Raw genomic sequence first — 24541 nt, 5'->3', positions numbered from 1 at the left:
TGAGAGAGTGAAATTATCTGGATTGAGTTGAGCCGTTTTAATTTAGATTGATGCTGCTATTTGCAGGCACTCCCCACCACCTATTTTTCTCCTGGTTTATTAGATGAAGAGAGAGGCCTGCTATAGAATACCCTTTACATTAAATACCAGCTCAAAGATAAAACTATAACAGTGTTGGGAGAGATATTGCTTTCGATATCTGAGCAACCTTCCTGTGAAAAGAGAGGAATGAATTGCATCAGCCAAAGTCAAGTGTAACATAAACAGCTAACATGGAAGTCCCCCTTTCCCCCAAGAGCCAAACTGGATGGCTCAGCTGCCAAGGGAAAGTTCAGGCCCACCCCGGGCTCTCTTCCACTTCAAATTTCACTCAGAATTTCACCCTATTCATCTTTATCTGCTGTACCTCGAGTAGAGCTAAATTGGGACATAACTATCCAGATCTGGACATTGCAAGCTGAAGTGGAGCACATAGTAGCACCTCTTATCTCTCTTGGTGTGAACTGGGTAATTAGTGATGCTATTTCAACAGACTTGGTGCAGAAGGAGAGCTGAGCAGAGCTCTGGCCATGAACTAAAGAGGTGTCCATGGCTTTGCGAGGCAGAAATGTGAGGAGATTGCTAATCTCACACTTTCTGCCTCACCCAAGATCCTGAAGCCAAGACATTAGGGTTAATGAGACATCTGCCTAAAGGACTGGAGCACATCACAAACAAATATAGGATGCAATCTTTCAGGCAAATGCTACTTCTCTCCAAGTTTTTTTACCAGAAAAATCTTGTGTTCCCATCTGATAAGTAAATTTAGAAGTGAGCGAACTTGTTCTAATGGCAAGTGATGGTAAGGTCTTGGTCTTTGTTTTTTGGGGTTTTTTTGAGGGAGGAAGGTGTTGGTTTGTTGGTTTTTTGTTTTGTTTTTTTTGGTTTTTTTTTTTAAATAGAGTGTTTTGCTTGATTGGGTTTTTTTATGGTGAGCTTTAGGGCAAAACCTCTTTTTTTCTGCAAGTGAAAAGATTTTATTTTTTTTAAGATGATCCAGTCTCTTCTTAGGGCTCCAACTTTCTCTTTCTGTAAAGATCTGATAAAGGGGAAGGATTGGTAAAAATCTAATGATAAAAGCTTCAAGTAGTGAATGTAGAGTGCACTCTCTGAAAGAAGGGATGTGGATGTCTGATATTTCAACAATGTTTTGTCATAAAAATAATTAAATTATAGAAAAAAGAAACATGCTTAAGGACAGAAGTAAAATTTATCCATGGAGATAATAGAATTCCATTCATTTCCCCCGGCAATTTGCTTCAGTTGCGTTTATGAAAACCACAAGTAAAAACAAGAATGAGTATCTGTGGGTTTAAAGCATATATGGGTGGGTGATGTGTGCTTACCTCCCAAGTGGCACATAAGTCTGTCTCATGGTAGATAAATTTCCCATTTTCATCTTTTGGGTAGAGTGCATCTCCAGGCTGAAAAGTAAAACCATACTTCTGTGCTTTAAAGAAAAATTTTTCACTCCTTAGAGCAAAAATGTTTTCACGGACTCTGTTTCTACTAGTAAACGACAAAAAAGAAGTTGAGTAGTTTTCTGAAACACCCTAAGTTCAGCAGGTCATTCATGCTGGCCTTACCACATCCTCCTCTGCTAGATCACCCTTGGATACACTCCTGAACTGTCACATGAGAGTACACTCAGGAGTTCCTGGATGGCCTTGTTTTTCAGTAAACTTTTGACCTTTATGTTATGGCATCCAAAAGACTCATCTCCTTCCAAAGGGCTGGGTTAGAGTACCATCCTGTATTCTCTTCTACTTCTTCCCTCTTTTCTTTTTAGCCCTTCCTTTGCCTCCTGCTTGTGTCCCAGGCACTTGAGCACTGGACTAAGCTGGTACTCTCCCCAACAGCTGGAGGGTCCAAGAGCTACTAGCAGTAAGGGACTATGGGCATAGCTAACCTCTTAAGTGCGTTATCCACCTTTCTTTGGATGCTAGAAGCTCCTTCTTCCGATCTCTATACTCTTCGTAGAGAACTTCAGGGATGGTTTATGAGCTGATATCTCACAAGCACAGCTTTCTCTTATTTGCTGGTCATTTCACTGCTGTTGCAGGCAATGCGTTAACATCTCCCTCCCCTGTGTCTGATCACAATTTCACTTTTGTGTTTTGCTGGGGTTTAGTTTTTCTTTTTTTTGAACAGAAACCCTTCAGTGATGTTTGACATTTGATCTGACTTCAAACTGCTACATTTCAAAGGCCTGGGTACAAGATGTTGACGTGGTAACTCCTTGGGAACATGCAGCTGTGACTAATATGATCAGTAACTATCACCTCCCAATTCAATCGAGTTCAAATCCAAGGCATTTAATGGGAAAAGTGAGCCTAAGGAAAACACAGCCTCGGATTTCAGAGGGCCAAGGTCTCAGTTACAGACATAAGCCTGTCTCCTCCAAATGTGCTGATTTTCCTCAGCTAATTCCACAAAGACAATTTGTTGCTTTTCTTGCGCTGTCTTCCTGGAAAAAAGAATATCTTAACTAGATGGAGATAGGTGACTGTTGGGTACATTTTTTTTTTTTTCTGTTAGAAGGCAAAGTGTTTGCCATCATAACATGAGGTGGAGAAGCTTTATTTGCAAAAGCACCCCATGGTATTTTGGAAAAAAACCATTCATCCCATGATACCCCAGCACATTTTTCAAGGACTGCAAGTTCAACATACAGCAGTTGGACTTGTTTAAGTTCAGGAAATGAGTCTGAATTCAGGATTGTTTTACTCTGTCCCACTTCTAATTCATTAATTTCTATTCCACTCTTTTTTATAGTAGTCAATAGGCAGCAATTACATCAGCTAATTTACCATCCTCCCATTTTCCTCTATTTCTATCACTTGTGTTTTAAAAAATGAACCAAGTTAGCATGAATGGTGCTTGAAGACGAACTTCTCTTGACTGAGATGTGGTGTGAACTACTGTGGATTTCTACAGTGGTCAATCCTTCCTCCTATCTGCAGAGAACTGTGCAAGGTGTCAAAGTGCAGTTGTCTCTGCTTGATAGTCTCCAGGCAAAACTTTCTCTACCAAGCTATCTTTTAATGCAAGGGAATTTTTGAATGGAAGAACTGCCTGCAGATGCATAAAGCGCTGAGAGAAAGGCAGTGTTTTGATGGTGACGGGGTGGTGGTTATGGGGTCTTTGAGAAGGTCTTTCAGAAGCTGGTCACATATTTTAGCTCTGGGTTCTCATGAACTACACCATACCAGTCAGTCCCAGAAATGCTGATGTCTTCTCTTGCAGTTCTCTTTGAGATAGCCTTGTGCTTTACACTGGATGTGAGGTGGCTTGCTACCGTGCTGCTGCACGAGCACTGAAATCAGTGTGTCAACACCATACAGTCACTGTCATTATGCAGGGAACACACCTTATCATGTCATGTTCGAAGTCTGGAGGCACTCCAAAAGATACCAGACAGCTTACTTGCCAGTTTAAAACCCAGCAGTTGTTAACCACTGAGAGGAAAAGTCCTGCTCCCATTATAATTTTCTTACCAACACAGATGCAGGAAGACAGATTTGCCCATCCCATTGCTTTCATAAAATGGTCTTTGGCAAGCAGGCTTTCTCAAGAAAGCCATTTTAACAACCTGTGAATACCTGTCCTATAAACAGAAGGGCAACAGGAAGTCAAATAGTGAAGCCAGTGGTCTGTTTGGAGTTATTGTTTTAAAATGACAAGATACTTAGACGAGACTTGTTCAGTGTAATACTAAAATACCTGCTTTCCTGTCATACCACAGAATCACACAGTTGGGATGGATTTGCAGATCATTTAGTGCACAGGCTGATGCTTACTGATGAATTAGTCATCTGAGAAGAGTCCCCTAAAAAACCTGCTGGTGGGTATGAGCTCCCCAGGCAGAGGGCACGTGGTGGCCCAGAGGAGACCTGTTCCTGCTGGTCATCTGCCTTGCTAGGGTAGAGGGGCTGAGCACCACTCCTGAGGGGCTAAAGGCAGGAAGGACAAAAGTCCTGAATGGGGAATCTACATGGGGAAAAATACAGGGAGGTGTAGGCTAATGTTGGTAGGTCAGCGAATAGTTTCACCCCCTGTGTTGGCCATCCGTGAGCTGTGGAAAAGCAGTGGGACTTTGCTGACTGGTGCTCTCTGAAGCCATAGTCCTCTTGCTCTGCCTAAAAGCCCTTGACAAATTGCTGGCTGGGCTCTGCAGGGGCATATTTCTTACTGTTTTCAGAGTGGTACTGTAAGTTCTGTCTCAAGTACGTCGCTGGTTCCAACCAGAGACTGTGTTTCCTAGAAGACTTCTGGGGAGAAAAGCATGAATGTTTGCAGACTAGGGGGGAGTAGGAGTTTCTTAGAGTTACACCTGCATACTCCTCATCAAAGGCAAGCATCACAGGCAGGATGGGTGTATTTGTGAGAGAGGGAGCGCAGAAAGGAAACCTGTCACCACTGCAAAAGGATGGGGTTTTTTCTTGGTGTATTTGACACAGAAAAGTGTATATTTTTCAGGCAGAAATTGACTTCTTTTTTTCTCTCCTCTCATGAGAAACATGAATGAATGTCTAGGTCTGCTACTCCTTTAACAGCTCAAGATTGTTGATACAAGCCTCAGGGAGTCAGATGTACATTACTTTAAAGCCAGCTGTCTATATCTTTATATTGTGAGACAATGACCTTCACTATGTGGGAGAATGAACTACTAAAGAATACAAACACAAGAAGAGGGAAACAGGAAATTGCTAGTGGTGGGAAATTTTCAAAAATGTACCCAAAAGGATTCCATACGTGTGACTGTATAAATAAAATTTTAATATCAGAGTCTGGTTACTCCTATACAGGTCTTAATAGGATATGGCCTCCTCAAGGGAAAAAAAGGGTTGCAAGTGTAATGTGATAGCTGCATTGGTAAATGGCTTCCTATCTGGTAGTTCTGGTAATTTTGAGTCTGCAGCAAAATATTATTTTAATAATCAGAGAACTATCTTTCTTGCAAGAAGAGGCCAGTTTAGAGCTCAAACCTTGTTCAGAAACAGTTAACCAACTAATTGCCTGATCCTGATGTCTCTTAGAAGGATTTAATTAGTTCTAGTTCAAAACCATTTAAATGTTTTGAATATCATTCTCCTAATTTCATTTGGCTCTATATATGTACTTGTAGAGGAAAATTGTAAAGCAAGGTACAAAGAGCTGTGAAAGCAGAACACGTGGACTTGCAAGAGGGAGGCATGCAACTCTGATGTGAGCTCCCTGCATTCAAAGGGTTTGCCTGTAAGTTGCCCACAGCCAGCAGTATGAAGGAATATCAGCCTTGAACTTTTAAGAATGAGAGATGGACAGCCCATATTTGGCACCAGTTGTGATCTACTGAAGCTGAGCACTGCAGTTATGGAGATTAAGATCATAACCATGATTTGCCCAGCAGCTTTAATTTGGGACTGATTAAGGAAACCAACTTGGGGACTTTTTTGCCTTTCCCTCTCCCACTCCAAGCTTTGCCCCCAGCCTGTTGCTGCTTTGTATGACCTCTTACCTCCAGTGACTCCCTCCTCATGGCTCAGAGAGGATTCAGACACATGTACTGCTTCAGCTATGGTAATTTTTTCATAGTAGGAACTGCTCAACCCCTGTTGGAAGACCTGTCCTTCCAGCAGAAAGACTCTAAGCACCATCTGTCCTGGCCTGTTCTCACACCCCTTGTAAGCCTTTCTTTGGGTGGGTAGCACACAGAAATACATATATGCAATACATATCAAAATATATATGTTTTCTGCCCAAAATACTATTGACAATATAGGCTGGAAGCTGCAAGGAATACGCTAGAAGGAGACCTTGGTTCAAGCCAAGCTCATGCACTTTTTCCAAGCAATTTTTCTTTTTACCTTGAAAGCCATTGGCAGCTCAATAATGTAGAGGTCCACGTAGTCCAGCTGCAGGATCTTCAGGGTTTTCTCCAGCGTGGGACGCACCAGCTCTGGGGGATGGCAGGTATTCCACAGCTGGGGAGGCAAGCACAGGCTTTTTTTGGGTGCCAGGAGGAAGAGTGAGCCAGCTGAATCCCTGCAGCATACACTCCCTCCCTCTTGTCCTTCTGACAGGGCTCATTATGCACAGTGCAAAGACATCATGGTCTACATCCCTGCAAGGCAGAGGTGAGGGCCTTACCTTGCCTTCTGTCAGAGCCAGGTGCAGAGGCTAAGACAGGAATTCTTGCCCAGGACTGATGAAGTGTTGACCCAGTAAAGCCATTATGTATTTTTTTATTACAACAGAGGTTCTTCTGAGCTGAGTATATTGCAAACTCTTGCTCAATGAACTTAGATTCCTTTTGTTTTCCAAGCATATGCTTTCACTGAAAAACTTTGTTCCCACAAGGAATCTGTGGTCAGTTTTATGCTTGAAGGCAGAAGCTCGGATCATGTGAGTTAGCTATTGAACAGCCAAGCACCCAGCACAAAGAGAATCTTCTGGTTTTCTCCTGTGGTCGTGGAGCCTGAGAGACTGCCTGACTAGGGAAGTTTTCACTTATTCCCCAGTCCTCACGGGAAGATGTGTTTGTGTTTAGTCACTGTAATGCAGGCGTGAGGAGTTAAAGTCTTCTGTACCTCTTTAATCCCAACTGCTTCCTTTCAGGGTTGTGCCCTGAGATTGCTATGGAGTGTGCTTAGCTGGTGAGTGCTCAATACTATCTCTAACTGAACTCTGCTGATGCACGTCTCTTGCAAGAATAAAACCATAGCATGGTAATTAGTAACCAAGAGCTCTTTGTAAACTGATTGAGTTTTGTCGATTTTACCAGCAGCAGAATTAACACACAACAGAAGGTTTAAAGTGCCATTTGAATGCACACAATAAGTTGGGTTATTTTCTTTTCTCTTTTTTTTTTTTTTCAACTTACAAAACTAACATGTGAAGTGTCATGTTGAGGTTTTTGTCACTTTTGTTGGTTGGAAAAACCTGCTATTTGCTGGTATGGTCATTGTCTAGTCAGTTCTGCCACCAAAGCTGACAGGCACTGTATGCCAAGGCATAGAATGAATTTGTTCTAAAGACACAAAACTTGAATTGTGATTTGTGGGAGAAGATGTTGATTATAGGTGTCAAGGGGTATAGCTTGGCTGAAGTTTAAGGTATTTTAACTGCTTGTTTGTTTTAAACCAAGTTAGAGTTATTCCCCAGGAAAACAATCTGCTCAGTTCAGCCCAAAGCAAGGACACCTTAAGTTGTACTGAGAGCAGGACATCTGACCCTGCCCTAAGCTGACAAACCAAAACACCTGGAAATTCATACTAGGCCCTTCTCAGCTGTGTCCTGCAAGGTGTGAAGAGTTTATGATCAGTAACAGTGGAAAGAGGCTGAGGTGTACTACAGTAAAGGGACCGAGGTCGTGTTCTCAAGAGTTTTAAGCTGTTCCACTGGATTTATTGAAAGCCTTTGGTCTATGTATTTTTTTGAAGCATTTTACATGCAAAATGATCTTAACTTGTATTTAAGTACGGAAATGACTTTGTAGACCCTTGATGTTCAGTTTGTTACTGTGTTTTAGAAATTTGGTAACATGAGACATAGTGCTTAGAAGTAGTTTTTCTGAGTGCCCTTTCTAGCCCAGTACTATTAAGCTCAGTATTTGCCAGTAAATATACTTCCCTTTAAAAAACTGCAGAGGTTCTAAAGAACCAGCCTTTAAAAACAGCAAACATTTGTACTATGTCAAGACATCGATGCCATGGAAACTTCAGAGTTTCATAACTGTTTTCATGATTTGTACAAGTTATTGTATTATCTACCTAAGTAGAACCCATGTTGATGTTTGAGCAGTCAAAGCTGCCAGCTGGCTTTGGCATTTTAGGACACCACATTTCCTGGAAATGTTACTTCTAGTTTAATGAAAGAAATATCCTGGGATGAAAGAGGAGACCAGAAAGGTCTTGCTGTATAAGCCAAGTGAGATGTTGGCAGTTGATATAAAACCTCTAAAATTTCTGGATGCTGAGCTGCTCTGCCTGATCAGGCAGCCAGCAGCGAGAGCCAAGTGCAAGTGCTGATGATTTCAACTGGCAGATGCAGTGCGATCACACCAGGTCACTGTTCCAGCAACGCTGCCACTCAGCAGGGCTGCTCTCCTTAGTCCCCGCTGATGGATCAGCCTTCCATCTGCAGCATCTTTGCTTAAGGAAAGATCTGCACCAGGGGCTTGAGACTGAAGGGTCTTGGGAATTTCCAGTACTTCTGATGTCAGTAAGGCAGAAAACAGAACTAACTTCTGTAGTGCCTACTGCTTCCAAGAATGGTCTGCTGTATCTACCTGGAAGACGCAAGAGTTCATATCAGTTGGTTATTGATGAATGCCTGAGATATCTACTGGGTTGAGGTTTGCCTGTAGTTTGTAAGATACCTGAGTTTGTAAGGTACATAAAACTAGAGATACATAAGGCAAGGGTTATCCATTCCTGCTCCTTCTGGGATGTTCAGAGCTGCTGTGAAAGTTTTGAGTGAAACCTGTGAAAATCCTAGGTTGTGATGGATTGAATTGGTTGCAGAGTATTTTTCACTTCTGCCTTTGAACTCTTTTAAAGATTGTAGAAATGCTATCATGGACGATCACCCTGAGCAGCTGATGTTTTGTCAAGCACAAACAGGACACAACTGTAAGAGAAACACACGTGTGTGTGTCGTCTCACAGACACATGGCAGGCTGGGAGCACAGGCACTGGCTGTTGTGGTACTGTGTGTTGCAGACCTGTGACTTGCAGGAGCTGCAGTTTTCCAAATGACTCAATGTTTAAGTAGTGACTATCAACTAGGAAGGTCATCTGGTGATCACATCAGACTACTGAATACAGAAGGGCTTAACAAATAAAGGAAGTTTGAAAATTTTACCAGGAGAGGTGCTTTCACAGAGCCTAAAGGTTGATATGGGAAAATAAAGTGCAGGGGAAGCAGCTGGGAAAGTTGAAATACTCGAAATTGTTAGGACATCTGGTTCTAACCTTTTGGCACAACTCAGTGGTTTTGATTTCAATATTACTGATAATTTGCAGTAATGAAACTGTAAAACCAAATATTGAAACCAAATATATTCACTCATCCAAATCAACATATTTGGCATATGAGAGACTGAGAAATTCCCCTGATAAAGGCAGAAAATTTGAGAACGTGAGGCTTTTCTCAGAATGGCAAGGTTGTTATCAGTAGAACCAAGCAGGAAACTTGGAAAAGAGTTGCATATTTTACAGACTGGAAATTGCTGTACTTGGAAGTTGGTCTATAGCTGCTGAAAATCCACTTGGTCTGCAAACTATCCAATCTGAAGCTTAGTTTTCCCAGATCATAGAACTTAACTGAATTGCTCACAGTAAGCCAGGCCTCTCATCCCATGGGATCTTTCACTCTAGGAACACTGGTGTTTATTTGCAAGTCTGTTGAGTAATTGTGGATTACGTCTTATTTGGGAAAGGAGAAAGGGAAAATATTAGGCTGATATGTTCAAAGAAGCACTGCAGGAAGGACTATTTGAGGCTATAAACTTCCTTAGAAACTGGACAGGCACCATCAGTCTTTATTCTGCGATGTGCAATGAGCTCTCTTTTACCTGGGATAATTCATTGTAGTTGTGACAGCTTTTGTCAGACCCTTCATTGGACAAGGGAATTCATTCTTTTAGGAGAGAGTCAGCTCATAGAGTTAAGACTTGAATGCATAAAGTAGCTCACGCATTATTCCAGCCTCATTGCTCTAGAGCAGAAGTGTAATGACATCTTCTCTCCAAGTAAGTTGATTCCTCATCCTAAAACTTTTTAATGACAGGTGATACAGTAACTAAGGGTGTAGCTTGATGAGTAATTTTCTGGCAGTAGTACCAATGTAAGCACTTGCTATTCTCCCATACACAGACACTGGCATGCACGTGCTTGCTCCCACCCCCTTCATTATGCAACCTCATGGCAAACCTGTACAGGGAATTACTCTAACAGAAAAAAACTCATTTGCAGGGTCATTGTCCAGATGGGGCTCTGTGTGTGTCAACACAATGTGTGGCACAGTAAAAGGTTAGGCAGCACTTTAGGCTGAGTGTAGCCATGGTTTTAACTTGCAGGTACCTACAATACTAAGCAGAATGGATGTTGCATGGTTCCCACTGCTCTCAGAGATTCAGAGAACAACAGTGATTCCTGTGCCTCACAGCAAACCTAGTGTTCATAAAGATCTGCAGCATTCTGGTAATGCTAGGAAAGAAAAATAAAGGATGTTGGATCTGGAAGGAAGCATGCCAGATGTTGACCGCCAGCATTCTTAAGAAAGACCATTCACAGAAATCCTGGATTTAATGTAAATAATCTGAGTGCAGGTTCTCACCTTGCCACAGTAAAATATGTCTTCTCGCTTGATCTTCCCCTCAGCAATCTTCTCCCGGATGGCTTGTCCCACTTCATGCTCATTGAAGTAGACAAAGGCACCATCAATGTGGCGGTAACCAGCATCAATGGCAATCTTCACTGCCTCCAGACAGGAACCTTTGGGAGTCTGATGGGAGAAGGAAAAGAATGAAAATCATTTCAGCCTGCTGCTTACCTCATCTTCAGTGCTAGAGAGCCCCTGAGATATGTGCAAGATTTGTGCTGCAATTCATCCTGAGTGACCATCCCTTATCTCCCCAGATAACTGTGTTCCAACTTCTAAATAAAAAAGTGCTGTGCACTTTTCGTCAAAACTCTTGAGCATGTGGAATTAGACTGGGAAAGGACAGGAAAGCAAAAAATTGTCTCACTGTGTCTGTGAAAGAGACAGTTCTAGCGTCCTCAGGAAGTAGAAGTGAATGCATTTGATATGAAAATAATTTCAGTATTTCTTATCTAGAGAGTAAAGGCTTTCCTACAACAGCCATTTGATAAAATCCCCTACTCAAGTGGAAGATAACTTTTTGGTTGAGCAAAGCTGGTCAACCACCTGCTGATCAGAGGCAGTTTGAATATCTTTGACCTTTAAGCAGTGCAGGAGTTTGGATTTGACTTCTTTCTCCTGAAATCAACTTACCATTGATGGTATCACAATCTGACAGTCAGGACTATCTACTGGTCTTCCCAGTTTTGGACAGCTGCTTTACTGTGTGGTTAAGAACCAGTAGTTGCTTTAGTATATATTTATATACATTTTACTGCCTCAGTTTAAGATGAGCCCAAGAAACCTCCTAATAAGTCCAAGTGACATTTTTGTACTGTGTGCTGCATTTATGTTTGCCTATCGTTGCCAGAATTCAGAGTAAGCTTGTTTTTTCAGAACTGTCGTATTTTCCATATTTTCCATTAGCCAATGTGGCAAGCAAAATTACATGTAGTTCCAAACCAAGCAAAAAAGCATAGAACTGGTTACTGAAATTATTTTTTCTGGTCACTGGAATTGTACTGAAAACATCTTATGGCTCCTACACTTTTTATAATGAGAGAGCAGTTCTAGGTGGTGGTGGCCAAGGGTGTGCAGCAGCACTATTCTCCCATCCTTTTCATGGACACTGCTCTGCTGTAACAGGGACATCTGATTCACTTTAAGAAAAACAGAAGTAGGGTAAGTCAAACTGCTCTGCTGTGCTGCTGTCTGTCAACAACAAGTGGCAAGAGTTGGATTTTGCTATCTGCAAGTGCAGGGCCAAGACCACACTGCTTCTCCTATGAAGAAAACACATGCTGGAGACATCGGGAAGTGAGACAGTATGAAGGGAGGATGTCAAATTTGTTGGTTTTGCCAATGCCAAGGGAAGACAAGAAGCAGGACTGGCAGTAGTGTTGTTGGGAAGGACCATTTTTCACCATAGCAATAGCTCTTGCTCCTCTCCCTCCTAGCTGTCCTTTTACAGATGCCACTGGCTTGGCCATCCATGAGTTTGTCATGAAAGAAACAGCTGCTCTTCCACCACCTGCTGAACTAGAAAGTGTGAAACTCATAGCTGCTATAGGATGCTTCAGTGATTAAGAACATTGCTCTTCCCTTCCATGTTCAATGAAAGAAAAGACTTTGAAGGACTGCTAAAGATGCCTGGGGTTGTCTTCACCCCTTGTCTTTCAGTCCCAGAACTGTAGGCTGGTGACAGATCATTCTGGGATAATGGGCCCATATTCCAGCCTGCTTGCTCAGTGCTCCATCCTGGCTGACTCTCTGGGACACAAATGGACCAACTTCTGTTTGGGCTTGGGGGGAGCTTTCTGCTCCAGCATGCAGTGCCTAAAGGTTACTTAAAATGCAAAGCCGCTCACACGTGCCCTGATTTATTACAGAGCTGAATGAGGGCTGAGAAGCAAAACGGCACAGTTTGGAACTCTAGAGTATTTACAGTGATGATGCAATACTGTGTGCTTAATTGAGGGAGACAACGAAACACTTGTTTCAGTGCTTTGCTGCTTTTATTGTGGGAGCCTCCCAAAAGCACACTTGGCCCCTGGCAGGGCCCTTTCCTGGTTGTTAGTCAGATGTAATGAAGACCACAGCAGCTACCAGCTTTTCAGGCACACTCAATGGCTACTTTTCACTTGGGGCATGCCGGGCAGCGTTACAGAAGTGCGAGGCATGGAGCAGTGACAACCTCCAACATGTTCTCTGCTTTGTCCCTGCCTGAACCTGCAGGAGAGATTTGAGAGAGGCATCAGGAAGAAAGCTCTGACACGAGTATTACAAGCCTGCAGTGACTGGTGACAGTAACCTCAGACCTCTGCCCCAGCACGAGGTTGGAGCCACAGTTGCAAAGCTCAGGCTGAGTGACACAGAGCAACAGGGCTCACCTTAAAGGTCTGGGGAGTTCAAGCCTAAGTGATTATTAGTTATCTGAAAGGCAAGTGTATTTCCAAAAGTGCTATGCGTGTTTTTTCTCTCTGAAACATGATTCTGCAAACAGTGTATCTTTCTAGATTTCTTCAGCCTGTTTGACTTTTACCGTTCGAGCATATGAAAGCAGAACATTTAGAGGACAGTGATGCATTACCATGATACAGCTTTTGAAAAAAAAAATTTTTTTTTTTACTTTTTCCGTTTTTTGGAGAGACTGAAAATGGGATGTGAGTCTGGTACTAGAATTTCCCCTCTTTGCACTCTTGAGAGATTGCATGAACACAGCTCCCTTTTGTTTCCTGAAGCTGTAAACTAAACTCTAACAATCAAGGAAATGTTGATTATTGAGTTGCATCCTTTCTCGGTCACCAGGGCCAGTTTAGTCAGTAAGAAAAGCAGAAGGAATAGGTGAGGAAAGGTAGAGTCTCACATGTAAGGCAACAGCACAGTTTCAGACATGGAAGGAGGGTAGAATAGAGGGAAATGCTTGCTGTTACTGCATCTGCTTTTGGCTGAATCAGTTGACTTGTGTTAGAGCTGAACTTCTGTCTATTTCTTAATCTTTTACATGGGACTTACGTCTGTACAAATAATCTTGTGAAAGACCCCTCCATCTCAAGGAATAACCTTATTCTTTAGGGGCTTGGAGTGGCTTTTTTTGGATCAGGTCTTGATTAGCAATGGCTGGAGGTGGGTTTACATTACATGTATATGTTTTTATTGCACTAGTCCATTTCATCTGATGTGGTATATTAGTTCTTACAGACTCTGGCCTAAGGTGCTTCATATAAAAATGCAAAGCAATCTAGGGAACGGTTTTTGGAAAATATTGCCTCTATTGAACTGTCCCAGCTGAAGGTCTGAGACATCTGTGAGTCTGAAAACTTTATACCATATGTTTATTTTCATTCTAATGGAGAAACTATCATTTCTGGCATTTCACATATTTAATCCTTCCAAATTCTGCAGTAATGGGCTGTGGTAAATTGTGCTGATGAGTTGCACAGACTAGTCATGTTGTGGTATTGCCACTTTTTAGAAGTGTTGCTTTAGGTGTTGTATCTTATTCCATTGTTTCCTGACACACCATACTAAAGTTGGATGACTCAAACCACCACTGCTCATCCATCTTTCCATCAGAGAAGGCACAGACCTGGATCTTTCCTCTCTGCTTCGCTGCTCAGTCTGAGGTGTTTAAATCTCTTCTGTCTTTCATGGAATTGGTCTTCAGTAGTGACCAGATCAAAGGTTACCAACTGAAAACCAACTTTTATTTAAGTGCAGATAAAAATTTGCAATGTGTCTATGTTGTATCAGTGTCAGCACCATTTATCACAGCAGCTGATGGAACAGCATCTCCCGGGCTGTTTGGCCATGGGCACACTTATTCTACTCAGAACCCTAGACCTCTTTCCCCTCCTTCCTGCAGGTTGTACTCCCTTAGTACATTACCTAAAATGCAGTTGCCTATGCTGTCTACTCACTCCAGACAGGGTTTTATTCTTGCACTATTCCTGAATGAACAGGGCTCACTTTTAGAGCAGTACAAATACCAGATGAGGTACTGAAATGTCTCTGTGTTATAAACCTTTGTGCTTTGTTAGTAGTAATTCAGGACTTTCTAGCTTTGGCCCTAAGACAAATTTCTGCTTCTTTATTACTTTTTATTTAAGTGTAGATAAAAGGTGTTCTTGATCCTTAGCCATAATTAATGTTTCAGTTTCTAATCAGCGTGCCTTGCAACTATGCTACTTTGATCAAGGACTTGTTTCAGAACTGGAGTTTTATAACCACTTGTGCACTGTAAGTCGGATATTTATCTTCAGTGCTTTTGCAGATAGTCACTAATTTGTGCCAAAGAACCGTATTAAATTTATTGCATGTTTTATGATAAAAGAATAACTGCTTGGTTGACGAGGAGGACTTGCTCAATCACTAATAAATTTCTTCAATAGCATCTGTGTTATTTTTAAGATCATGAAGTTTAAGGAAACAAGAGACACAATTATTCCCTCTATCAATCAGTAGCTTGTAAACCGGCTGATTTACCACCATGCATGACAGATTTAACTGGTATCTGTTTCCTTCAGGCTCCATGATAAATAAATCCAACAGAAGGGCTGGGGAAGCAGACTCATACATGCACCTTCACTGAAAGAGAGGAAGCAGCAATTTGGCCCCTTCTCCACAGATGAAGTAGCCAAATGGCCAGTTACCACTTTCTGTGAGTCTGAAAAAGCAATGTGCTTCATCAGTTCTGTCTGTCTGAAAGGGTCTGCTCTCTTTTTCCTCTGAGACCATAAACTTTCCTAATTTTTAATGTTTGTTCCAGACACCTTCCATCACATCCCATTTTGTCAAAAACTATTCTCCCTACCACAGCAAATGGTTCAGCTTCAGTTTTGTTCGTGAGTGCACATGACCAAACCACAGGAGAATGTTTTTATGCAGGCATACCCATGACTTTTTCTCTTCCCACTCAAGTAGAATAGTATTTGCTCAGCAGTGTTAGTGCTTGTCTGACTTATTACTGTTATTTAGTGTCACAGTTCAGCTGCCCTTCAATTCTTTTGTTTTTTCTAAAGCATCTTTTTCTGGTCAGCAATTTCCATTGGCTTTCCAGCTGATTAAGAGGGTTATCTCCAAAGACACAGCTAACAGGACACATTGGCAGTAGATTATAATCTTGTAAAACCATGTGAATTGCTACTGTAGTCACTGCTTTTATGTCTTAACATCAGTATTGTCATTTATTCTTTATAAGTGCATACAGTAAAGGAAAACGGGCTCAGGCTCTCAGATTCTGCTCTGCCCTCTTTTACAGGAGCAGCTTTACAGAGTTGCATGCACGAGTGTCAGTAGCACATGAGAGCAGAGGAAGCAGCCCTTCAGGGAAGAAACCCTTTACCTTAGTCCTGAGCATCTCACCTGTTTAGTGCAATGCTTTCCGGTCTCTCAGCTGAGAATAATGATCTAGGGGGGAAAAGCTTGAGGTGTTAGGAGACACAGGGCCATCTTCTGGAAAAATCTGAGTTTAGCTGCAGCAGAATTACACAAGACATCCAAGCCGTGGGCCAAGTGCTCCAGTCCAAACCTATAATTTAGGATGTGGAGCCGCTGTTTAGGAATCTTAGTCAGCTAAATACAGGAAGGAGAAAGTAGGTACATTCCTGGGCTCAGAGCCTCCTTCACCAGAGCTCAGCACTCACACACAGATTCTTATGCAAGTTTCTAGAAGCCCAATTGCTTATTTCTATTTGCCTGTTTTCTGGACAAGCTGGCAAAAAGGATTGGCTTAAGATGTTAGGAACAGAGCATAGAAAGCATGTGTACTGAAGGCCCTGCAGGAAAGCACAGGCTGAGTTTACAAAGCTGGAGGATATGAGCCACACAAGGGTACATTCTTAGAATTGTTTAATCTTGTAAAAGAGAAGCTGTACTGTACACCTCTTTCTTGGAAAATGCAACCGCCAGCACATCCCTCTCTCTTGTACACAGGAAAATCTGGCTTTCATTCCCCGGAAGCATTGGCAGCCACCATCCAGGAAGCAAAACCCAGCAAAGGGTTCTCTGCAAAAGCAGGTAGAGCTGGGAATGGAGGCAGAGAACACAGCTAAGAGCCACAGGCTGCTGTGCTGGCCCAGAACTTTGCTTTATGTCTTCCAGCATCTTGCCTTGGAAGGTGGAGGACAGCAAATATGTGCAGAGAAGATGGGGGAATGGTGACACTTGTGGCCTTGTGTCCCACCATGAATGAGGGTAAAAAGGGGGTGCCTTTCCCCTCTAACCTGATGCTCTATCGGTGGCCTGAAGCAGGGGTTTGTCTGTACAACAGAAATTAGGACTGCATAACTACAGATTTAGCATTTCTAGAATTCCTGTGACATTGTTATTCTAGGATTTAGCCAAAGCTGTCTTCAGGAAAGCCTTATTATTGTTGCTGGCAGAGGGTGCTGGAGTTATTTTTAACACCTAACTGCAGAATCCTCAGTTTTAGGAACTCTGCAACTTTTCACTGGACACAAAGTCAGTTAATGCAAGGTGAAGCTAAAGAGCTGCCATACCTTTCTGCTGGCAGCTAGAGGATTAAAGCAACCAAGCACATGATAGGCACACCTGGGACCCCATGCTCACAAGGCTAGTGGGGTGGACTGGGAAACTTTCCTGAAGAGCTGGAGGACACAGTAGCCCTCTGGCTGGCCCTGGAAAGCATGGATCTATCTGGGAGGGTGGGTGCTATCAAAATACCCTTCAGACAAGCACTGCAATCGTGGGGATGTGTGAGGTAAAAGTGGAAGATAAAGCACCAGCTGGTGCAATAAAAGAGAATAAAAGGTTGCCAGTAGCTCTTCTGCTTCATTCCCTAAAGTTAAAGGGGAGAGGTTTCTGGCGCCAGTTCGAAGAAGTGTTTGCAAAGGCAAATGTAAGACTTGGGGAATTCCACCACCTAGTTAGCTGAACCAACAAGAGTTGGCTTTGAAGCCTAGAGAGGCATTTTCTGCACAGTGCTTTCAAGTTTTGACAAATCTGGCCTCCTAGGTCAACCAAAGAGACAATCCAGATGTTAGCTTCCCACATGAGCTGCAAGAACATGCTTACACTGTTTTTTGGAGAACTGCGGGGAATCAGGGACACATGGGAGTGCACAGCCATATTTAACGTATGGAGTCGGTCAGGGACATTTTAAAAATGGACCTTTGCCTGGAAAACTGGGCTGTAAATGTTCTTGCCAAAAAGCGTATCTTTCAGTTGTGGTAATCCCGATTACTCACTCGTAGGGGTTCAGTTTTTCCCCTCTACAACAATGCCAGTGATTCCCTGTCTCATCTTCTGTGAAACAATCTTCTTAACTTTTATTTAGAAAGAATGACTTTCCCTGTGGCTCTTGAGCAGGCTTTAAAAAAACCCAGAATATTTAGAAAGCCATAGGGAAAGAGAAGAATAAAAGTACTATTTTTTGGGTGTCAATATTTGGCTTAGTATTATTGCACTGGTAACAGCCAACTTTGTAGTTTTTGGAAGAGGGGTATATTGAAACAGCTAGTGTTTGTCACTGCAGCACGCAGCTATGGAATGGAAAAGGTCTGTTCCTTGTTTGGTTACCTTTCAAATAAGAATCCTCGTGACCGGTTTTGAGTAGTGCTACTGTCCTAAAAGCTTATCTGGATTAACTCTCTATTAGTTTTGGATCTGGACTGATTAAACAGGATTCTACCCCCTGTCATAGACAGACATGTAGTTTAGTGGGTCATGGTGGCACCTGATATCCACCATCCAAAAGTTGTCCTGACTCCCAGATGAAGTTGTCACTTCCTAAAGGCCCCCTTGTTCTGGGAGCATTCTCCTCTGGAGTGCTCTTGCCGAGTCCAAGTCTGCACGTGTTGGTGCCACGTTTGGGAGCCAAATGACACAGTGCCAGGGTGGCTGCAAGAGCCAGCCCCTCTGCTTGGATTAGGCAGGCATCACTGCACAAGGCCAGGCAATTATCTGGCTGTCAACGGATTCATTAGTGCAAGTCCTCGGCTCTGCAGGGGGATATGCCTCTTGGTCCTGGAGCAGACTGAAAATGATTTCATGTAGCAGCTGAGATGTCAGCATAGGTTAGAGGTACTATCGTTTTAAGAAGAAGGGTTTTTTTTTAAGGCATGCTTGGGTGGCTGGGGGGAGGCGAAAAAGTCATTCTGAGAACAATATGCTCCTCAGAGCAAACTAAAAAATTCACCATTTTCCAGGACCAGCGATTCTGTGCCCATTTTGCTCAAAGTCCTCCCTTTTTGTAGCTAGAAAGTTAGTCCTTCATTCACACACATCTACAAGGCTGGGCTCTTCCTCATTAGGAATTTTATAAGTTGACCACTTCAGTAACTGCAGCTTTTAATCTGCTACACACGATTAGACATTAATTGTGTTCACAACCGGAAACGGAAGCCATTACCACAAAGTAGAGATTAGTAATACTATCAATTTATTTTCTATTAAGCTTCAGGTTTCATGGAAATGAAGAACCAGAGACTGCATCAGAGAAGATACATGGAGGAAAAAGAGCATTTTGCAACTTCAACAATGTTGTAGAACCAGGGACTTTGTGCAAATCAAAGTATCAGGAACAAAGTTTGTGTCTCCAAGAAAGTTGCATGCAAGAATCTTTCCTCCAGATTGACTTGTGTGGTAAGTCATTTTATCAAATCCAAATTTAAAATCTGACATTAATAGGTAAGGTACAGTTCTTACACAAAAGCTAGGAGTTTCTGAGTCTGCCAAATTTCAGGAAAAAAAGCATCTGCCTTTTCTAATTACCTGATTTTTCTAATTGTATGACTTAGGTTTCCTTTCTTAGTGAGATAAAGACGCAATCTTGCATTTTTGCAAGCCAAAAATGTTCCATTGTATAACACAAGATCACAGGGAGCTAGCAGTAACTGAGGCATCAAGAGGTGGTTGCAGGCAGAGGAGGAGAGGTCAAGGCTAAACATGAAGGAAGTGTTGAAGACAACAACATGGAGGAAGACTGCTCCAGTGGCAGAACAGAGAAGTTGTACGGTTGAGGAAAAAAGGAGAACACAAGATAAATCAGAGGTAGTAAACCTGCCACTTGAGCATGTAAGAAAGGGAATTCTAAAATGTGTCACGAAACAGTAAGACTTTAGCAAAAGTCATCGATGAAATCAGAACTTGTTCTGAGATCCTTTTGATTTAGCTTAACCTTCTAGTGTGTGCCCTCACCTCTTTGTTGTAAGGAGTTTGATCTGTGAAAGCACTCTTTCATGTGTGAAACCACTTATTCCCTGGCATATTTGCCATCTCTGTAGCAAACAGCATGGATGATTTAAGGCAATACTAGAGCCCAATCACTGCAGTTTCTTGAATCCTCACACAAGCTTCTGCCTAAGAGCCAAGTTGGTCTGTTACCTGCTAAAAGCTGATGCCCGCTGCTGCACCTCCTCAAGGCATCTGGGCACCAAATACCAAGAAATCCTGCCTTGATCTGCTCTTGGCAACTGGGTCTTGCCAGTAACTGACTTAGCTGAGGAGTAAGGAATAAAATCTGAGCAATAATCGGTGGGGGCATCACTCAACACCAGGATACCAGCCACTGAAGGAAAGGCATGCCATCTGCAGTCTGTGCAAGCAAAATTGATGCAGTACAGTTTAGTCCTTCAAGCACTAAACTAACTGAGTCATGACTCCATGAGCGCTCTGGCTCCAGATATTTGGTTTCAGGATAAATATTGTTCAGTGTGAAGGCCAGGCTAAGAGTTTACTAACAGGCAGGCAACAAGCCCTCCAGGACACACAGCAGATCACGCACAGTTGTCTTTCTGGGCTGCTTCCCTTCACCCCTGACTCAAGTATACAAATCTCCACTTGGGTGTATGGCTTTAGGATATCCTCAGAGACCGAGGTAACATGAGGCTACCCTCTGAAACATCTCAGAAATGCCAACCCCGGGAGACCACGTTGCTGTGTGTGGCTCCACTGCTCCAAAGCGCTCCCTGAAGACAAGAAGGACTAATACTGCATGAGGTAGTACTGCTGCTTGAAAAGAAAGCAGCTTGAGAAAGCCAGTGGTGGTTACCAAAAGGGTCTGTGAAGGGACACAATGTCTTATGGAAATGCTAGTTAGGAGATACAGCCCAATAACTTCAAAAAAAAATTTTTTTTTCAGGAATTTTATTTGCCTCTTAGGTTCAGGGCCTAAATAAGATAATTGTAACCAAATATCCCAGCTGACTCCCTCAGCTCTGTTCAAATTGGGTTCCCAATATTTTACCTCTGAAAAAAATATTTCCCTGGCATTACATCTGGTAATTTCATGTAGCTTCGTAAAGATCACTTCATTAGAGAGCTAACTTCACACTCAGTATTTGCTGAGTTCAAACACATATTCATGTGTAATCACTTACATGAGAAGGACGGAGGTATTTTCTTTGCATGTTTATTTTAATAGCATGTCATGGGAAATAAGATAAAGCTGTAAGAACACTTGGATGTTAGAACAGTTCCTGCTCTTGTCACTGCCTCTCTCATCTCTTTCAAGAAAAAGTCCAGAAGTCAAGTTTACCTCAGGAGGAAGACAGTTGTCAGAGTCAGAGTAGGAGAAATTTATAGGCAAGAGATCAAGAAGTGGAAGCCTTTAAGCTCAACTGTCTGCAGAGATCTCAGGTGTGTCACTTCTCTCTGGGAGTCTCAATACATGATTCATTTTGCAGCTTTGGGTCAGGCCAGGTGACTTTCTTTACAAGTTACCTGAAATCATTGCTGTCTTTAGCCAATTGTACTTCAGAAGCCAGTGGTGGCCAGGAGGAAAACAGGGGGAATTAAGTTGTGTGTAATTCCTCCCTTACTGCAGCTCAGAGATCCAGATCCTGTCACGGGGACAAATCATTTATTATCTCTTTTGACTTAACAGCAGCCTATGGCAGCTCCAAAGGCAGGCAGCCTGCAGCAGGGGTGCAGCCAGCACCGTTAAGAGTGATTGAAAAAATTTCTGCATGCACATCCTTGTGCAAGGAACTTTTTGGCATAAATGATCCTATGAGAGCATTAGAGGCTGTTAGACCTGTACAACGAAAAGTTACTCTGTTCAGCTTCTAGCTTGGGTGTAAAAAGTAATTCAGGGTGCCAAAACAGTGTTTTTACTTATCCAAACCAGATTTTTTTAACTTGGTCACTCAGACTAGATCTGGGAGCCCTGGATGAACTTTTCCTCTCTCTGATTCAAACCAGCAATTTCTTCTTAAACAAAACCCAGACTGTCTGGGCATTCACAAGGGTTACTTTGTGGTAGTTAAAGATTTGGGGAAATGGGTCTCTCTTCCTCCTGGCTGGATGCCATACCAAGTTCTTCAGCATCCAACACTGTGGGGCTGGTGGGCAGTGCGCTTTCCCATGGGGAGGGTGCTTCTCCTGCTCCAGCCTGTGCATGTTTCTTCTTGTCTCTCTCTAACTATCACATACCCCACGATCACGTTATTTCCCTGAGCTGTCTGATATGAGTTTAATCCCCAGAGGCTGAGAGGAGGACTGAATCTGGTTTCCCACCGCCCATGTGGATTCCCTTACCAGCGGGCTATTCAGGGAAAGGCAACTTCTACCTCCAAGTGCTTTAATAATTCTTTGATTCCTCAGCTTGTACTGCCAGTGCCCAAAATGAAATGCTTTGCCATTTGTTTTGCCTGAAACTATTCCACAAAACTGCTTCCAATTTATGAATGGATTTGGCTACCTCAGAACCTCATTTTTAGCTAAGTCGTAACTTGCCAACAGCCCTCACCCAGTGCTATTCTTGAGCGCTTTGCCCAGTCTTATGTTTCAGAAGCAGCGCCTCTGTACAGTGCGGTTGCTACAACCTTCCCTCCAAGCCCTGTCCTCCCTCAGTCAAAACAGGAAGGCAGGAGAGGAGCTGTGGCCAAGGCCCCTTGACCTTCCAGGGAAACAGCGAGTATTTATGTGGAGACACTGGACTGATGATCTTAGCTGTGTTGACAGGGATGAGTTATAAAGTGAAGCAGGCATAAGTGCAGCTTTAATGAGGCATAGGGTTTCCAGGATTTAGGAGTGTTTTTAGCACCTTTCCCCTCTAAGACTGCTCATCCCCACACTTCATCTGCTTCCAGATGGGTACCAGTGCCACTCAATAGGCTGTGCTGGGAGCTAAGAATCAGTGCTGGGAAGTGGTGGGAGCCTGGCATAGACTTACCTGGTTCTACCATAGCACAGGGCAATGCCAGGGGCTCATCAAGGGGCCTGTCCTCCTCTACCACCCTCCCCTGTGGGGCTGCCCTCTCCCTCCTCCCCCCCATCTACTTAATACCCTGGAGAATTGGGTCAACAGCTTGGGGGCCCTCAGGGAGGGGGAGCTGGACACGGTGCATCTGCTGGAGCCTTGGCAGAGCTGCTCCTGCACTCACAGGACTTTGCCAGAAGGATGCACAGAGCCAAACAGAGGTAGAATTGGCATCAAATTTTAAAGCTGTCTGGAGTGCTCTGGTAGTCCTGATTCACAGTTCCCACTGTGGTTCCCACCCAAACCCATGAGGAGAAGGAATATTTGGGAAGTGAAGAGAGAATAGGGGAAGGAGTCAGTGCCTGAGATATCCACTTTTTCACTCGAGTCCATCCTTGCTAGGATAAACAGCCTAATTTTTCGTGTAGGCAAGAATCTAATACAAATCATGCATTTCCTTCCTTGCGTGAAGGAGAATGAAAAACCAACTTCAACACACTGAGATCTGCCTGCAAAAGAAAATTTAGCTTAATAGTTATACAATTATTGCCTTCCTTTATTTAATAATAAGGATAGGAAACACCAATTAAACCTGTAAAAAACTTTTTATATGCTTCTCATGATAAATAACCTGAATTTATGACAAATTCAATTCTATGACCCAGTGAAGATTCCTTTCTTCCTATTAGCAGATGAACTGATAGCCAATGGATTCATTGTACTTTCTTGCTGTGGTAGGAGAGTAAAGCAAAAAGAAACCCCCACCATTGCACTTTTCAGCCTCAAAGAATTAGCTGAATTGTCATCCCAGCCTCTACCCCGTCAGAAGAAAAGCTCTCTCACATCCAGGGGGAAAGAGCATTCAATGAAAATGAGTCTGATTATCAAACAGACCTTTTCCACAGTGGTCCAGCTCTGCTCCTGTTGAGCGATGTACTACATTGAATCAGTAAACTCGTGCAGGGGACTGACTTCGTATCTTTTGTTGATATAGATGTATCTTTTGTTGAGTGTTTCACAACCAGAAAAGCATGACTTATCTCCCAAAGTCGTCTTTGGGAGAAAAATTAAGTAATTTAAGATGAGCAAGGCAAGCTGGTGACACATTTCAGATTTGAAGGCACTGCTGTTCAGTTTATGCAGACAAAGCCTGAAACGTGAAAGCTGGCCTCCTGCCTTTGTTTTCTTGTAACCGACTGCCAGAGAAGCCGATTTTCCCGCTCCGCGCCTAACTAGATCTGCCTGGTTTGCTTAACCAGCGAGCACATTCCTGCACTTCAGGAAGAACACTCCAGGCTCATTACGAGCTACTGGGCTACAGCACAACACTGAGAAAACAGATTTGTTTTGGACAAGCTGCTCTGACATGGAGGTGCCAGGGTGAATAACCCTGGTGGAAAAAAAAAATCAAAGCAACAAGCTAACATAAAATCAAAAACCTGCCTGCAAGAGCAAGATGAATAATCTGACAAATGAATGGCTCTGTATTTTGTATCAAAGCACGAAATGACTAGAAGTTGCAGGGATCTGACTCATGAGCAGAAATAGAGTGCTGGGGCTGGCTTGAGCCGTCGCTACCACCAGCTGCCTGCCCCCACCGCTGGAGAATGGGTGGCTTAGATGCTGCTTCTTAAGCAATTCAGCCACAAAAGGCTACAGCTAAGCATTTTAAGGGAAACGTGTCAGCGCTAGTTTATAGCCTCACTCCTTAGGATAAACCTTGAAACGGTCCTGGGTTGCCACAAAGCCTTTCAGCTGTTGAGGCAGGAGGAACAGGGCAGACACTTCGCCAGGCATCTCAGTGGAAGTTGCACCAGGCACAAGTCAGCACTCGGCAAAGCAGCTTGTCCCAGCCAAGCAGCACTCCGCTGCCACGGCGAGGAGCCGATAGAAGTCTCCCCCATCCCCCTTATCAGCAAAGCAGCCTTTTTGAAACGGGCAAATTTTAAGCTGTGACCTATTTAAACATCCTGCCCCATCACCGACCAGCAG

At 43.1% G+C, this 24541-nt stretch overlaps 1 protein-coding gene across 1 annotated transcript in view; it reads right to left on the bottom strand.

The window, feature by feature from the left end:
• The window catches only part of AKR1D1 (aldo-keto reductase family 1 member D1), a 34851-nt gene that overhangs the window by 7838 nt on the left and 2472 nt on the right, over positions 1-24541 (bottom strand). Inside the window, exons 2-4 of the mRNA XM_048302317.1 lie at positions 10363-10530; positions 5889-6005; positions 1386-1463 (exon numbers count right to left, since the gene is read on the bottom strand). Of these exons, the coding sequence (XP_048158274.1) occupies positions 1386-1463; positions 5889-6005; positions 10363-10530 (363 nt within the window). The remainder of the gene's footprint in view (positions 1-1385; positions 1464-5888; positions 6006-10362; positions 10531-24541) is intronic.

The sequence above is a fragment of the Corvus hawaiiensis genome, chromosome 4 (genome assembly GCF_020740725.1).
Source record: "Corvus hawaiiensis isolate bCorHaw1 chromosome 4, bCorHaw1.pri.cur, whole genome shotgun sequence".
Taxonomy (NCBI): domain Eukaryota; kingdom Metazoa; phylum Chordata; class Aves; order Passeriformes; family Corvidae; genus Corvus; species Corvus hawaiiensis.
The sequence above is the reverse complement of the archived record's forward strand: the minus strand, read 5'-3'. Positions and strand labels throughout refer to the sequence as shown.